Source organism: Saccostrea cucullata, unplaced genomic scaffold (genome assembly GCF_032062105.1).
Source record: "Saccostrea cucullata isolate Sc308-1 unplaced genomic scaffold, CSIRO_AGI_Scuc_v1 ctg186, whole genome shotgun sequence".
NCBI lineage: Eukaryota > Metazoa > Mollusca > Bivalvia > Ostreida > Ostreidae > Saccostrea > Saccostrea cuccullata.
Window position 1 is genome coordinate 43886 of NW_026926202.1, and position 17429 is coordinate 61314.

Sequence of the window (17429 nt, forward strand, 5' to 3'; positions counted from 1 at the left end):
TAATTAGACCTTTGAAGCCATTAGGTCATGATCATGCTAATATGAATCAAACACTTTAAGTTATGAAAATGTCAATTGTTGTGATTTTGTAGGCATATAGTTTCCTCCGTACCCTGTTTAAATTCTAAAATCAAATAGTTTTAGGATAAAAGTAGAAAAGGTGTTATTACTGTTAATTATGTTAATAAGTAACCACTGTACCCATTGTAACCCGGCTACATTGACAGTCCTTCAGAAATTTTCTACTTTCATTTTCCAATGGTTTTGTACTGTACCCTAATTGTAACCTTATTGGTAAAGGATAAATAGAAGTGTACCCTAGGGTACAAAAGTATCACCTAAAAACACAGTACCAATTTCTTGCCATATATGGATTATTAGAAACAAATACATGCAACAAAAATCAGTTATACTTTACAGGTGTAGAGATCCTCCTTAATATTGATAGACAAAATAAAATAGAAAATACCTTCAAACACACATTTCACAGCCTTTTTCTGCAAGTCAGACTTAAAGTTTTTGTGTTTAAACACTCTTTTTAAAACTTCATACAATTTATCCTCCATCAGTGCAATCCATCAATCAGTGTCACTTGCGCGCTTGTAAACATTGCACACAGGATTTTTAACAAGTTTTTAAAAATTCATGGCGAATGAGTTATTGTTGTATCAGTCTGAAAGTAAGAATCTTCTAGCATGAAAGAATGAAAATTATTTAAAAATAATGAAATATATTCAGAAAATGTTTGTGAATTATGATTCATTATCACATTCCGTTTTATCCGCTTTCCTTTAGTTTTCGGTTTTGATATTTTCTACAAACATTTATGTGACATGGTAAATTTTTGACTGAAGTTGAAGTCGAAGCGAACACATCACCAATTATCTGGATATTTGTAAAACTACAAGCTTGGAAAACTTTCTCCAGTGTTAATTTAGTTTACTCTCTGGTAAGAAAAATAATTTGATTTGTTTCTCTGTAGCCCCTCCTTTAGGAAGCAGAATATCCAGCCTGCCATCACAAGTCACTTGACCCCTTTAAACAGTGTTAAAAATATTTGCATCATATTTTTTGTATAAAACAGTTTTTTTAAAAAATCAGATATTCATTAATTATTTTCAGATGAATTCAAAGTTGAAAATGATCACTGCATCAAATTGAGATTTTCTGCACACCCTGAGAAAAATGCTTTTTTATAGTTCTAAATGAATTGATTTGGTAGCTAAATATAAAGCTACCTCAGGTAGGTAAAAAAAGCAAAGTAGGTAAATCAAGCTACATAGCTAAATCTAGTGATTGTACCAGACCTGGACATTTACAGATATGCATGTATAGACTCTAATGTACGTCACATGATGTCATATGCAACCAAACCAAAGCCTGTATATATAACGTAATTTTGTTAAAAGAACATTTAATCTACTATTTATATGCAATTTTCATGAATGAATAGTTATAGGTTTTTTTTAATTTGTTAACTTTTGTAGTTACTGCGAGAACGTAGTTTATTGTTGTACAAGGACCAACCTACTAAGGGGGCGACTGAGGTGAAAATGGTCGCTTTTGAGCTCAAAACTTCGCTGTATTTATCTTGAAAGTGAAGTTTAAGTGGCCTTTACATTTGCAATCCTTTTATCATGTTTATCGAAAATCGTGAAAAATCTATTAAGAAATGTGGTAGAATCATCAGTATTTTATGAATATTGTTTTATTACTGCTGAAATAAGTGAAACAGCAGGGCACTTGCACCTGTTTTGATATTAAGGTGGGGGGGGGTGCATTGCAGTGAAAGACATCCACCTAATCCAGTCTGGTATTCTTAGATTATAGTTCCATTTTTATGGAGGTTGTTCTCAGTGTTATGTAATAAGTCAAACTTACTTACCCTTGATTGAACATCTGACAGTTTATAAATATGCAGAGGTAGAGATACATTGTAAGAATAGGTCTGGAATCAGAATGGCCTAAATAAAAAAGACATGTATTAAACTTTCCCCTCACCTCCTCTATTCTGTATGAGTATGAAACATACACTATTTACAAATATTTATGTTCCCCAAACGAAGTTGGGGAACATATTGTTTTTACTCTGTTTCTTATTATGTTCCCCAAACGAAGTTGGGGAACATATTGTTTTTACTCTGTTTCTTATTATTATTATGTTCCCCAAACGAAGTTGGGGAACATATTGTTTTTACTGTGTTTCTTATTATTATTATTCTTATTATTTTTCTTCCTGGGAAAATTTTGTCCGCGAGTGATCTTGTAAACTACACATCCAACTTAGGTGAAACCTTTTTAGGGTAAGTAGGCATGTTATGTAGATTTGCGGAATCAAGGTCATTTTGCGCGCACGTGCTTGCAAGAGCGCGCACGTGCGAAACTTAAAATGACCAATATATAATGGATATAACCGTAACTTCTCTATTTTGTGACGAAATGTTTTGAAACTTATAATGTAATGATATATTAGTAGTATGCACAAGATGACATGGTCAAAATAGCAAGATCGCACGCGCATGCACGTGCGCTTCGCTCTGATTGGCTGAAACTAAAGTCTCAATATCTTTTTTGTTTTTTGATAAAATCATTTGAAATTTTGAACATAGTCATACATTAGGGAGATCTACAGCCTGTAATACAAGATTTTTCATGAAAGCATGTGCATGCACATGTGCTTGCAAGAGCTCGCACGTGCAACACGAGAAATGTCCAATATGATTGATACAGACGTAACTATTAAAATTATTGAGGAAATGCTTTGAAACTCATTTTATAAGTATATATTAGTAGTATGCACAAGATGACATGGTCAAAATAGCAAGATCGCACGTGCATGCACGTGTGCTTCGCTCTGATTGGCTGAAACTAAAGTCTCAATATCCTTCTTGTTTCTTGTCATAATCCTTTGAAATTTTGAACATAGACCTACATTATGAAGATCTACAGCATGATATACAAGATTTTTCATGAAAGCATGCGCATGCCCGTGTGCTGAAATCTGATTGGCTGAAACTTTAAATGGCTATATCTACTTTGCTTTTTGACGAAATGCTTTGAAATTTTAAACATTGTCATGCATTAGAACATCCTACAATATGATATAGAAAAAAAATCATGAAATCACGCGCATGCACGTGTGCTGCAATCTGATTGGCTTAAACATGAAATGGCTATAACTCCCTTGATTTTCAACCAAACAGGATGGGATTTAGAATATAGATAAATGTAAGGGACTCCTACAAGAAGGTATGGTCATCATGCACGTGCACGCACGTGCGTGCATTTGGAACGAGTGAAATGAAAAATACACTTGAAAGAGTGATTTTTCATACTTTTGGACTGAATGCTTTAATATATTGTATATTAAAATATGTAGATAGTGTAGACAAGATGATATGATCATAACGCACATGCATTCACATGCGCACGGGTGCAATGCTAAAATTTGAATATAATTGGTATCCTTCTGAGAAAACGTTGTTAAAGTCAAAGTGCACAGAGTTTGTCTTATTTAATGAAGCTTACAGGGAATATGGCACCAAAAAGGAGTTGGGGAGCGTTTGGGGAACATCTGTAACGGTCCCCGTTACAATTAGCACTAGTTATTATTATTATTATTCTTTTTTTTCTTCTTTGTTCTCCGGTACTTTTTTTGTCCGCGAGTGTTCTCAGAAACTGTTCACCCAACTGAGTTAAAACCTTTTTAGGGTTAATAGGTGTGTAGTGTAGGTGTGCGGAACGAAGGTCATTTTGCGCGCATACGCATGCACGTGCATGCGCGTGCAATGAGTGAAATGACTGATATATTTTATATAGACGTTACTTTTACATTTTTTGATGAAATACTATAAAACTCATTATATAAGGATATACTAGTAGTGTAGATAATATGACATGGTCAAATTAGCACGAACTCACGCGCATGCACGTGCGCTGTGCTCTGATTGGCTGAAACAAAAGTCTCAATATCTTTCTTGTTTTTTGCCGAAATGCTTTGAAATTTTAAACAAAGTCATACAGTAGGATATGCTACAGTATGATATATAACAATTTTCACGAAAGCACGCGCATGCACGTGCGTTGCCATCTGATTGGCAAAAACTTTAAATGGCTATAACTTCCTTGATTTTCAACCAAACATGATGGGATTCAGAGCATAGTTGGACATTATAGACTCTTACAAAAAGGTATGGTTATCATGCATATGCATGCACGCGCATGCACGTGAGCTTTGCTCAGATTGGCTGAAACAGAAATCTCAATATCTTTTTTGTTTTTTGCCGAAATGCTTTGAAATTTTAAACATAGTCATGCATTAGGATATACAACAGTATGATATATAACAATTTTCACGAAAACACGCGCATGCACGTGCGCTGCAATCTGATTGGCTAAAACTTTAAATGGCTATTACTTCCTTGATTTTCAACCAAACATGATGGTATTCAGAGCATAGATAGACATTATAGACTCCTACAAAAAGGTCTGGTCATCATGCACATGCACGCGCGTGCACTTCGCTCTGATTGGTTGAAACAGAAATCTCAATATCTTTTTTGCTTTTTAACGAAATGCTTTGATATTTAAAACATAGTCATGCATTAGGATATCCTATAATTTGATAAATAATAATTTTCATGAAATCACGCACATACATGTGCGCTGTAATCTGATTGGCTTAAACTTTAAATTGTCATAACTTCCTTGGTAATCAACCAAACAGAATGGAATATAGAACGGAGATAGACATAAGGGACTCCTACAGAAATGTATGGTCATCATGCACATGCATGCACGTGCATAGAGTTCGTCTTATTTAATGAAGCTTACAGGGACTAAGGCACAAAAAGGGAGTTGGGGAGCGTTTGGGGAACATCTGTAACGGTTCCCGTTACAATTAGCCCTAGTTATTATTATTTTTCTTCTTCCTGGGAAAATTTTGTCCACGAGTGATCTTGTAAACTACACATCCGACTAAGGTAAAATGTTTTTAGGGTCAGTAGACATGTTATGTAAATTTGCCGAACGAAGGTCATTTTGCGCGCACGAGCTTGCAAGAGCGCGCACGTGCAACACGAGAAATGACCAATATAATGGATATTGCTGTAACTTTTCTTTTTTTCGATAATTTTTTTTGAAACTCATAATTTAAGGATACATTAGTAGTATAGACAAGATGGCATGGTCAAAATAGCAAGATCTCACGCGCATGCACGTGTGCTTCGCTCTGATTGGCTGAAACTAAAGTCTCAATATCTTTCTTGTTTCTTGTCATAATCTTTTGAAATTTTGAGCATCGTCCTATATTATAAAGATCTACAGCATGATATATAAAAATTTTCATTAAAGCATGCGCATGCGCGCATGCTGCAATCTGATTGGCTGAAACTTTAAATGGCTATATCTCCTTTGATTTTTGACAAAATGCTTTGAAATTTAAAACATAGCCATGCATTAGGATATCCTTCAATATGATATAGAAAAAAATTCATGAAATCACGCGCATGCACGTGTGCTGCAATCTGATTGGCTAAAAATTTATATGGCTATATCCCCTTTGTTTTTTTGACGAAATGTTTGGAATTTTAAAATATAGTCATTCATTTAGATATCCTTCAATACGATAAAGATAAAAAATTATGAAATCACGCGCATGCATGTGTGCTGCAATCTGATTGGCTGAAACTTCAAATGGCTATAACTCCCTTATTTTTCAACCAAACAGGATGGGATTTAGAACATATATAAATATAAGGGACTTCTACAAGAAGGTGTAGTCATTATGCACGTGCTTGCACGTGCGTGCACGTGAAATGAGTAAAATTAAAAATACACTCGAATGAGTGTATTTTTTAATACTTTCGGATTAAATGCTTTGATATTAAGTATATTAAAATTTTAGATAGTGTAGACAAGATAATATGGTCGTTACGCAATTGAACACGCGTGGAATGCCTATTTTTAAATATATTTTGTATTTTTCTGGGAAGACCTTGATTAAGTCTAAATTCCATAAAGTATTTCTTATTCAATAGAGATTACAGGGAATATGGCACCAAAAGGGAGTTGGGGAGCGTTTGGGGAACATCTGTAACGGTCCCCGTTACAATTAGCACTAGTTATTATTATTTTTCTTCTTCTTCTTCTTCCTGGGTACTTTTTTGTCCGGGAATGATCTCGTAAACTATACATCCGACTAAGGTGAAATGTTTTTAGGGTCAGTAGACATGTTATGTAGATTTGCGGAACGAAGGTCATTTTGCGCGCACGTGCTTGCAAGAGCGTGCACGTGCAACATGTGAAATGACCGATTTAATTAGGGCCCCGCAAGGATTTGCGGGTGCCCTATAGTAATCACTCTGTCTGTCCGTCCGTCTGTCCGTCTGTCTGTCCGTCTGTCACTCTTCCGTCCACAAATTTTCTGTTTTTTTCTAATAACTTTTTTTATGGTTGCCCAATCAAGTTTAAATTTGGTATGGTAGTTCAATAGGCAGAAATACATATTTTGATGCTAAATTTAATTCTCTATGTCTTCTGGTTTGGAGCTGGGGTGGTGGGGTAGATTCCTTAACTATGCATAAGAATGAACTTGCAACTTTTTTTATGGTTGCCCAATTAAGATCAAATTTGGTGCAGTAGTTCAGTAGGCAAAAATACATATTTTGATGCTAAGTTTGGTTCTCTATGTCCCTTGGTTTGGAGCTGGGGTGGTGGGGTAGATTCCTTAACTTTATATAAGAATGCATTGGCAAAGAGAGATAACTGCTGAAGTTGTTCCCATTCAGTAAACTGAATGCTTCTAGGAGCCCCATGGGATTAATTAGCTTTCCTCCTGAAGAAAATCCAGAGCATTATCTTTATCTGTCACATTGAGATTAATTACCACCTCTGTCTGCAAATGAAGTTTGTTTTGAAGTTAAATCAATTTGGAATGCTATGAACACTCTGAAATGTGGATCGATTTAAATATAATTTTTTATTTATTTTTGTTTGATAGTTATGATTTCATTGAATTCTAAAAAAAAAAAAAAAAATTGATTAAAGAAGATTTTTTTATTTACCAGGGTACTTTTTTTTCTCACTTTTTTCACTTTTTTTTTTAAATATATTAATTTAAGAATATTTTAAATTTTAATGTAGTTGTATAAAAACCCCATTCTATCATTAATACTGAAAAAGTTCTTATTGTAAATTTAGAAGAAAATGATGAGAGAGGTACAATTAATCCCTTGGGATTATCTAGCCTGCTGCAGAAAATTTAGTAGGCTTTTCTTTATCTGTCACTTAAGATTAATGAAAACCTTTGTCTGCAACTGCTGTTTGTTTGAAGTTAAGGTCAAGCCTTCATGATATTTGCATTCATTGAAGGCTGGCATTTTATATAACACAAGATTCATAATTGTTTGAAAATACATTCAATGTTAAGTTGTTCTTTACTGCCTAATGTAAATACAAGGATATTATTTTCAGGTTTTTGAATATTCAGGAATTATCTTGAAATTTTAAGAATACAGTTGCTGTTGCTTTTTCTTTGTACATTTATTAATCATTCTGTAAGCTGCACCCTTTTAATTCTTCCCCATGGCGGGGCCCTTGCTGACTGGTCAGTTTTCTAGTTGATATAGGCTTAACTTTTAAAATTTTTGATGAAATGCTTTGAAACTTATAATATAAGGATATATTAGAAGCATAGACAATATGACATGGTCAAAATAGCAAGATCTCACGCGCATGCACGTGCGCTTTGCTCTGATTGGCTGAAACTAAAGTCTCTATATCTTTCTTATTTTTTGACAAAATCCTTTGAAATTTTGAAAATAGCCATGCATAAGTATATCCTACAACAAGATATATAACAATTATCATGAAACACGTGCATGCACGTGCGCTGCAATCTGATTGGTTAAAACTTAAAATAGCTATACCTCCCTCGATTTTCAACCAAACAGGATGGAATTTGGAACATAGATAGATATACTGGACTACTACAAGAAAATATGGTCACAATGCACATGCATACACGTGCATGTACGTGCGCTGCAATCTGATTGGCTGAAACTTTAAACAGCTATAACTCCCTTGGTTTTCAACCAAACGGGGTGGGATTTAGAACATAGATAGATGTAACGGTCATCTACAAGAAGATATGGTCACCGTGCTCATGTATGCACGTGCGTGCACGTGAAATGAGCAAAATCAAAAAACACTTCAACGAGTGTATCTTTTTAATACTTTTGGATTAAATGCTTTAATATTTAGTATTTAAAAATATATAGATTGTGTAGACAAGATGATATGGTCATTACGCACATGCATTCACATGCGCACGCAAAATTTGAATGAACTTTGTACACTTCTGTGTAAACGTTATTAAAGTCTTAAATGCATCGAGTTTGTCTTATTTAATGAAGCTTACAGGGAATATGGCACCAAAAGGGAGTTGGGGAGCGTTTTGGGAACATCTGTAACGGTCCCCGTTACAATTAGCACTAGTTCACAATGAAATTAACAATATTTACACGTCATGCATGTACAGATTTTAAATCGATGCTCAACATTCTATTATGTTGGAACACAGTGTCGTAGTTAGCTCATAACATGCTACCGAGTTGACACAGGTAAGCATTGTGGCCTATGAGCCTATAGTTCTTTCATTTTGGGCAAACTTTTGTTAAAATAAACATATGATTGCATGTGTCGTGTCCTTTAAAGAGCTAGTGCCATGCTAGTCTAAACACCATTTATAAATGCTGATGAACTTTTTATGAAATGTCAGTTTAATTTAATCATCATAAATACCATTTTAAGTAGATAATTATATGCTCTAGCTATGTATGATAAACCCCAGTCTCTGTGTAACTTAATATAACCTTTATCTGTATACTGGTACTTTAGATAAAGTGAAATTGTATACCTTTTCTTACCGCACACAACTGTTTTGGAGTCTTTATATAAGTACATGTGCTTTTGTGAATCTGGTAAGTTTCAAAAATGCTGAGCCTGATACTTTCTTTCATTTAGATAAGGTTTAAGAAGGATACATGTATCTTAGCTGTGATCTCAATACAGAAACACAGGTCATTTCTATTACATAAAAGTCTGACATTCTATGTCTCTACAGATACTAAACTTTAACCTACATATTGAATGTGTAAATTATAAAAAGATAGTTTTGCATAACTGCATTTTTTATGTACAGAAAATATTATTTAAAATGTTTCAATTATTCTAACATCTTTTTAAAATGATATAAATTGACTTTGAATTGTACATGCAATAAGGTGGTTGAGTGTTAGAGCCGGTGTCTGTAGCATTCTTGTACAGATATCTTCACTAAAGTATACTGAATTATTTCTTCAGGGATATATTCATGCTAACTTATACAGTATATTGGTATTAAAATTTTCTGAAAGTTTAATCTCTTTTCTCAGACTAGCTGTCACATTTATACTTCAAAGCTGACATCTAAATAAGATTTTATAAATTCTATGATAAGAGTTGCATGGTAAACATGCATATATGACAGATAAATAAATCCATTTTGTTGTTAAACAGAATGACATTAATTAAATGTAAAGAATAGGAAAATATAAAATTCAAAAATTTTAGAATTATGTATTAGGTCCCTTGAATTATTTCAGTGATTTATTGCTGTATCCTTCATGTTTCATCATTGCATGAGATTGACCACATTTCCCTATCTCCACCTGCCTCACTTCAGGTCCAACTGCCACTTTCTCTTCCTCTGTTATAAGTACAAACCAGTAGACCAACAACTTGTCAAAGACTTCCTGGTTCAATTGGCAAAAATCCATATCTAAGCATGATGAGTGTGACTTGAATTATATTTTTGGTAAATATTTTTATTTGATCACTGCAGGTCAGAAGTATGAGTCAGTCTTAGTGCCATGTAACACATAATTAAGTGGATGAGGATTCCAATGAGAGCAAAGCCCAAGAATGTCCTGTTCTTGATCCTGTGTGTCTGCATCATTCCTGTGTTTTGGATCTCACTTGTAACTAAACAAAGTAAGTCTCTCAATGTATCTCTTTTATACTGTATGTGGGGTTTACATCTATGTTAAGGTCAACAGAGTCACTATAAGGTAACATACAGTACAGTACGTTGTATTGCTATCTGTTTAAGTGTTTTCAGCAGACAGCATGCATCAATTGTTAAATTTTGAACAATATTATCTATCTATGAAAAAAAGAAGTAACTGTAGCCAATTCATTCACAATATGTAGAATGTGTGGGTTAAAGATGCTTGGGCACAGGTTTGAAGTTAATAGTTTCTCAAAATTTCTGTATAATTTCATGAGATTTATCTTGCTATAGCATTTCATACTAAAATATAATAAAAATCTTAATATTTTATCTCAAAGTTATTGAAACTTTGAATTTCTGCCTTTTTCTGGATGTGTTTGATTGACACATCCTTGCACTTTCACAAATTTTAAATTCATTCTTAATACTTAAGAAAAGTAGCAATTTTGTTGTGTATTAATGAAAAATATTAAAACTATAATCCAGAAAATTCAGAGAAGTAATCTGAGAAAAAGCAAAACCTACTCACAGTATTGTAAGTCCGTGCTCAGTGGTGTGTACAGAGTTTAACAAATTGTATTGAGGGAAATTTTTTCTTTATTTTGAAAAAAGTTATTCCTGTTGGATAAGTAACCTGTGTTAATATCTCGTCTGTGTTTTATGTTTACCCACGTTAGCCATGGTTTTGGATCCAGTCAGTGTATTTGTGTTGTATGCATGCACTTAAATAATTTGTTTTGTAAGTTTGAACCTTTACAAGGATTTACCCAGGATACCTTGTTAAAAGATGTAACTTGATTTTTTGATAGATGTACCATTCCCTAGGACTGATCCTAGTGGACTGGAAGATATACAAGACAGGTTACAATTAGCAGAACATGTAAACAAGAGGAGGGAGGCAGATTTAAAAACACTCCGCAGTAATTTTCTTCAAATCTTAAAGGGAGTGATCCATGCAACTAATCAAACAAACAAGTAAGTAACAATGGTATGACAAACTGCCAACTAACCTTTGACCTAGAAAATGGTTCAAGGTCACTGCACACCCTTTACCCAAAGACACTCTGTGCGTGAAGTATGAGCCAGATTGGGCCAAGGAGAGAGATGTGCTCTGGACAAGAGATCTCGGATGGACAGACGGGCAGAAGGACTGACGAACAGAACAGACTGATCACTATAGGGTGCTCGCAAAGTGGGGTCTTAATAATGCCTTAGTCACATTGCCCGACCGGTAGCCGTAGACCGGTGGTAATCTGTGGTGTAAACAATGCCCCAACATCGGTCCACAATGGCCTAGCAGTCCTTAAAGTGTCAGACACATTATCCCATGATGGGGTATATGATGGGCAACCAATGTGTTTTTTGATAAAGATGACATGGTTGCCGGCTGGACTTACAAAGGCCCAGTGATTTATGACTAATCATAAAATGAAGTTCCAGGGTAATCGGCCTATGTATATTACATCGCTCATACATTGGTGAACATCGTTCGTATGTTGGTCGACTATGGGCGAATATTTTGTTGAACATCAACAGATGTCTGTTGCCCACCACTTAACCCCCTCAGATTCAATGGACACTTGACATTGCTCAGCCATACATCGGCCAATCCTTGAGAGATGTGTTAATGTTGGGTTGCCGATCAGGAGCGATGTGGTACATCGGTGAAGACATAGCTGATTTTTAACTTCAACTTATTTTCTACCGATGACCCCCACAGATTTGCCAAATGGCCTCAGTCACCGTCTGATTACTAAAGGTGTCCGTCCGGCAACCACGCCATTTTTATAAAAAAAATGCATCGGTTTCTCATTGTATACCCCATCGCTGGATAATGTGACTGATACTTAAGTAGTATTGAATCAATTTGCAAAGTTATGAGTAAAAGGCAAGATCATCCGTGGATATTCAACTATGATTTCTGCTTTTAATTATATACACATGTATTTCAATATGGCTTACTTTTTGAAGGTAATCTGTTGCAAAACAAATGACTGACATTATGAATTTGTCTTTGACAAAGACATATACATGTGTATAATTTTCTGCTGATAGAACTACCAAAATTGTTCCATGTGTAATTGCTAAGTGAAAACTGAAGGTTGGAATCTGTGGTTGAGCAAATGGATTGATCGAGTTTGATACAATAAATTATTGATGACTGACATATATTTTCTGCTGAAGTTCCATTTGTTTTGTAGATCCATTGCGGGTATGTTTCAGTCAGATCTGGCTTTGCAGCTTAGCAACATGAGCAACATTTCCTCTGAGAATTCCCTGCAGCTCCCCAGTCTGTTTACATACCTCCCCCACATCATCGGCAAGCCTCAGAGTCTTAGGCCTAGCTTCCAGCTGTCACAAAACAGATTTGGGGGTAAGCATTAAACAAACATTTATTGATCACAGTATCCAAAGGAGTACAGAGTGGGCTTAAGTTGGTTATATATTGAAAATCTTATTCATGGACAAGTAGCAGGGAAATTGATCGATTATAATTAGAAATGAATATAAACCTTCTACAAAATTTATAATATTCATGTCCCTCAGGTTTAAAGATACAGGTCCCAGGGCGAGGCAGGGTTGGTCATACATGTTTTTAGCTCACCTGAGCCGAAGGCTCAAGTGAGCTTTTCTGATCAAAATTTGTCCGTTGTCTGTCGTTGTCGTTGTCGTTGTTGTCGTCGTAAACTTTTCACATTTTCATCTTCTTCTCAAGAACCACTGGGCCAATTTCAACCAAACTTGGCACAAAGTATCCTTGGGTGAAGGGGATTCAAGTTTGTTCAAATGAAGGGCCACGCCCTTTTCCAAGGAGAGATAATCATGAATTTGTTAAAAATTAATGGCATTTTTAAAAAATCTTCTTCTCCAGAACCGCTGGGCCAGGAAAGATGAAACTCATGTGGAAGCAACCTCAGGTAGTGTAGATTCAAGTTTGTTCAAATCATGACCCCCGGGGCAAGGGTGGGGCCAAAATGGCCGACCCAAGTTTTACATAGGAATATATAGGAAAAATCTTTAAAAATCTTCTTCTCCAGAACCACTGGGCCAGGAAAGATGAAACTCATGTGGAATCATCCTCAAGTAGAGGAGATTTAAGTTTGTTCAAATCATGACCCCCGGGGCAAAGGTGGGGCCAAAATGGCCGACCCAAGTTTAAGTGTTTTACATAGGAATATATAGGAAAAATCTTTAAAAATCTTCTTCTCCAGAACCACTGGGCCAGGAAAGATGAAACTCATGTGGAATCATCCTCAGGTAGTGTAGATTCAAGTTTGTTCAAATCATGACCATCGGGGCAAGGGTGGGGCCAAAATGACCGACCCTAGTTTTACATAGAAATATATAGGAAAAATCTTTAAAAATCTTCTTCTCCAGAACTACTAGGACAGGAAAGATGAAACTCATGTGGAATCATCCTCATGTAGTGCAGATTCCAGTTTGTTCAAATCATGACCCCCGGGGCTAGGGTGGGGCCAAAATGGCCGACCCAAGTTTTACATAGGAATGTATAGGAAAAATCTTTAAAAATCTTCTTCTCCAGAACCACTAGGACAGGAAAGCTGAAACTCATGTGGAATCATCCTCAGGTAGTGTAGGTTCTAGTTTGTTCAAATCATGACCCCTGGGGCAAGGGTGGGGCCAAAAAGGCCGACCGAAGTTTAACATAGGAATATATATTAGGAAAAATCTTTAAAAATCTTCTTCTCCAGAACCACTGGACCAGGAAAGATAAAACTCATGTGGAATCATCCTCAGGTAGTGCAGATTCAAGTTTGTTCAAATCATGACCCCCGGGCCTAGGGTGGGGCCAAAATGGCCGACCCAAGTTTTACATAGGAATATATAGGAAAAATCTTTAAAAATCTTCTTCTTCAGAACCACTGGGCCAGGAAAGATAAAACTCATGTGGAATCATCCTCAGGTAGAGCAGATTTAAATTTGTTCAAATCATGACCCCCGGGGCTAGGGTGGGGCCCAAAATGGCCGACCCAAGTTTTACATAGGGATATATAGGGAAACCTTTTAAAATCTTCTTTACAAGTACTTCAAAGCTGGGATTAGTGATATTTATATGGAATCATCCTCAGGTAGTGTAGATTCTAGTTTGTTCAAATGATGAACGCCTGGAGGGGTGGGGGTGGGGGGGGGGGAGTAAATTCAAGCCTGATGTGCTCAGGTGAGCGCTGTGGCCCCTGGGCCTCTTGTTTTAAATCCATTATACTCTTGACACCTCATCTTCCAGGAAACAAGCTGTAGGAATGTGATAATGATAGTAGAGTCTCACCAATAAAAATGTTGTCACCCGAGTCCTGATCAGCTCCTGGTTGGGCCAAAGTGGCCATAACTTGAAAAACTCATGATCCTGGGGTGACTTTAACACAAGTACACTTATTAACTAAGAAACAAATACCATTGTTCTGAATGCTGTAATTCTTGATTTTAATTAAGCCCATCACAAGTATGTTTGAGGCATATGGTGGTTATTTTTTTTTATGTCTGTTCTCCTTCTGATTGTTTCTTTGCCCTTCTTAATTTGCATTCAGCTCAAGTTCAAAGAAAGTACATGTACCATATATCCGTTTTTTTTTCATGTATTGGAAATTTTGCGAAAAAGGGGTAGATTTGTAGTTTTTATTTTGCTTAAGTTATTTTTTATGATTAAAGATTTTTAAAAAAATGGTAATGATTTTATGTCATATTTTAGCTGACATAATTTCAGCATGTTTTAAATTGTGCGAGTTAAAAATGATCGCAGAAAAAGTGAAAAATAGATAAAAACCCCCCCCCCCCCCCCCCCCCCCCCACGGATATACGGTATTTGAAATTCTTAGACTAATCAATATTGATTAAAAGTATTCAACTATCACATTGGCATAATTTTTCTGTGACTCCCTATAGTTGTAATTTAAAAGTAACTACCGGGTAGTAAGTAACTGTCCAAACTCTCACACTAATACATACTGGTAAGAACTTTTCATGCCTTGAACTTCTCTATGACCTTGACTGCACTTTTCCTCATTTTGCATTTAATATAAGAGATATTTTTTGATAGTAAAACTTAATCATTTGCTTTGTGATGTTAACAATTTTAGTGAAGTTTGGTAGCAAAACAAAATATGTATGGGTTAACCATTATAGAAATGTTTAGGAGTGTGTTCAACAGCGTAGCTGCTATATAAAGTTACTCTCTTGAATGGAGAGCTAGCTTAGCTGCTATATAAAGTTACTCTCTTGAATGGAGAGCTAGCTTAGCTGCTATGTAGGGTGAGCTATCATAAATATTTTATGCTAAATTCCAAATCCAAGATGGCCTCCTTGTAATAAAATATGGAATAATTTTGTACATTTTAGTGAATTAAATGTGAATATATATATATATATTTTTTGTTTGATTAAAGTAAACATTTTTTGGTTCCATCAATAAGTTAATACTGATACATTTTTATCCCAAATTTAACATTTAACTGCTAGGCTAGGGTCCGTTTAATAGAGATAGATATCTACGGGTGCCCATCACCTATCTGCTAGGTTAGCCACTACGTGTTGAACAATCCTGTATCTATAAATGAAAATCACACAATGTATAGTTACATACAGCTACATGTATTGCGAATCTAGTGTGGACAATTAAGGACATACGCAAGGTACCTTACCTACTGATAATTTTTCCAAGATATTCTAAATTTAAACTTATAATACCATTACATGTTCTTAGACAAAAAATTAGAAATTTTTTGCATTATTCAAAGAAAAATGTACAGAAATTACAAAACATAATTTCCAGATTTTTTTTCATCAAAATTTGTTTGAGAAGAGGTGTACAAATCCATATATAGACATTAAAAGTATTGCACACAGGTCCTTCATTTAGTGGAACTCTTCAACTCCAGGGAAGAACCCAGTAAAGTAAAAACTACGTTGCATATGACCTTAAGGCAAACTTGTTGGGAAACAATTACAGACCTTGGATACTTCAGAAAACACAACCAACAACATCTTTATAAATTGTATGATAATTAATTAAAAAGATCAAGTCACTATATCCTTTTCATTAAATGAATATGTATGTACTACACTGTAATTGAAAAATTGGCTCCTACAAACAAGGAAGACTGGAAATCATTCATATCAATGTTGTGTATGATTAAAAGCAGTTGAATAAAAGAATTGTCAATTTGATTTGTTTATAAGTATGTTCTTGAAATTTGAATGTTATGTTACAGTATCTATTGTGATTGGAATTCCCACGATTCGTCGTGATAAGAGTAGTTACCTACAACAGACTGTTAAATCACTGGTTCAGGGCATGTCAGCTGAGGAACGCAAGGAGTGTCTGATCATAGTCTTCGTGGCCGAGGTCTTGTTATCTCTGTCAACTGATAAAACACTTCCTCATTGAGATTAAAGAAAACTTACAGCAGGAGATAAAAGATTGATTTCAAATTAAAACAATAGTTTTAAATTTTTTGTAATGTTCATGATTCAAAAAAAAAAAAATTCCCAGATTTAAAATAAGGAGAAGAATTTCTATTAATGTTTTGTTGGTATATTATTACTATAGATTTATATCTTGGTATTATAGGTGTTCAGTATTCTGTGTTTATAAATGATACCCCCACTTATTTCACCAATTTTGCTGAATTTTTCTATGTTTACAGCCTAATGATCCTCAGTATGTCAAAGATGTGGCTGAAAGTCTGAAAAAGCAGTAAGTCTTAAACCTCTTTTATGTTCAGACAACATTTAGAAATTTAGCAAGGATATAGGCCAGTTTTCCTCTACGACAACAACTTAGCAATCATATGAATTTCTTTTTTATGTAAATAAGAACTAGCCCAGCTGATGCATAAGAAATAAAAACATGTAAGACAGGCTTGGGTGAAATGAATCCATGGTTTTATTTAATAGTTGAACACACATGTAGAGTATGAAACATTACATAATTTGAAAAATGTGGAATAAAACCATGCTCCAAGAGCTAACTAACAAACTAACTAAAACTAAACTAATCTTTAATGCCAAGCCCCCATCTATGATTCTGAATTGACTGAATGTGACTTTTTCAGAGCTGCCAACCCTTACGATTTTGGCGTAAGGCGTACGAAATCAGCGTCTAAAATACGCCTTACGATTTGTCTCTATATTCTTCCGATTGCAGTTTTTTTTTCAATCAAAGTCTATAATACCCGTATTTTCATAGCTGGCAGTCTATATAGTTTCTACTATTATAATATGTTCATTATTCTTACAATGCTTGCTTGTAACATCGTTTCGGTTTTTGAAGGCCAATCACATTCATGTCAATGTTTTAAAGTAAACAGAATAGAAACATGCCTCAAATTGCATGTTCATTTACAAAACAACATCAGCGGCA

General features: G+C 35.0%; 2 protein-coding genes across 2 annotated transcripts in view; one reads left to right on the plus strand and one right to left on the minus strand.

Moving 5' to 3' along the window:
* The window catches only part of LOC134271078 (ATP-dependent DNA helicase Q5-like), a 30957-nt gene extending 30369 nt beyond the window's left edge, over nucleotides 1–588 (minus strand). The window contains exon 1 of the mRNA XM_062753336.1: nucleotides 470–588. Coding sequence (XP_062609320.1) covers nucleotides 470–566 — 97 coding nt within the window. The 5' untranslated portion in view covers nucleotides 567–588. The remainder of the gene's footprint in view (nucleotides 1–469) is intronic.
* A 227-nt stretch (nucleotides 589–815) lies between these two features.
* Nucleotides 816–17429, plus strand: part of LOC134271079 (alpha-1,3-mannosyl-glycoprotein 4-beta-N-acetylglucosaminyltransferase B-like) — a 32949-nt gene continuing 16335 nt past the window's right edge. The window contains exons 1-6 of the mRNA XM_062753338.1: nucleotides 816–949; nucleotides 9884–10032; nucleotides 10861–11026; nucleotides 12253–12425; nucleotides 16279–16412; nucleotides 16714–16763. Coding sequence (XP_062609322.1) covers nucleotides 9933–10032; nucleotides 10861–11026; nucleotides 12253–12425; nucleotides 16279–16412; nucleotides 16714–16763 — 623 coding nt within the window. The 5' untranslated portion in view covers nucleotides 816–949; nucleotides 9884–9932. The remainder of the gene's footprint in view (nucleotides 950–9883; nucleotides 10033–10860; nucleotides 11027–12252; nucleotides 12426–16278; nucleotides 16413–16713; nucleotides 16764–17429) is intronic.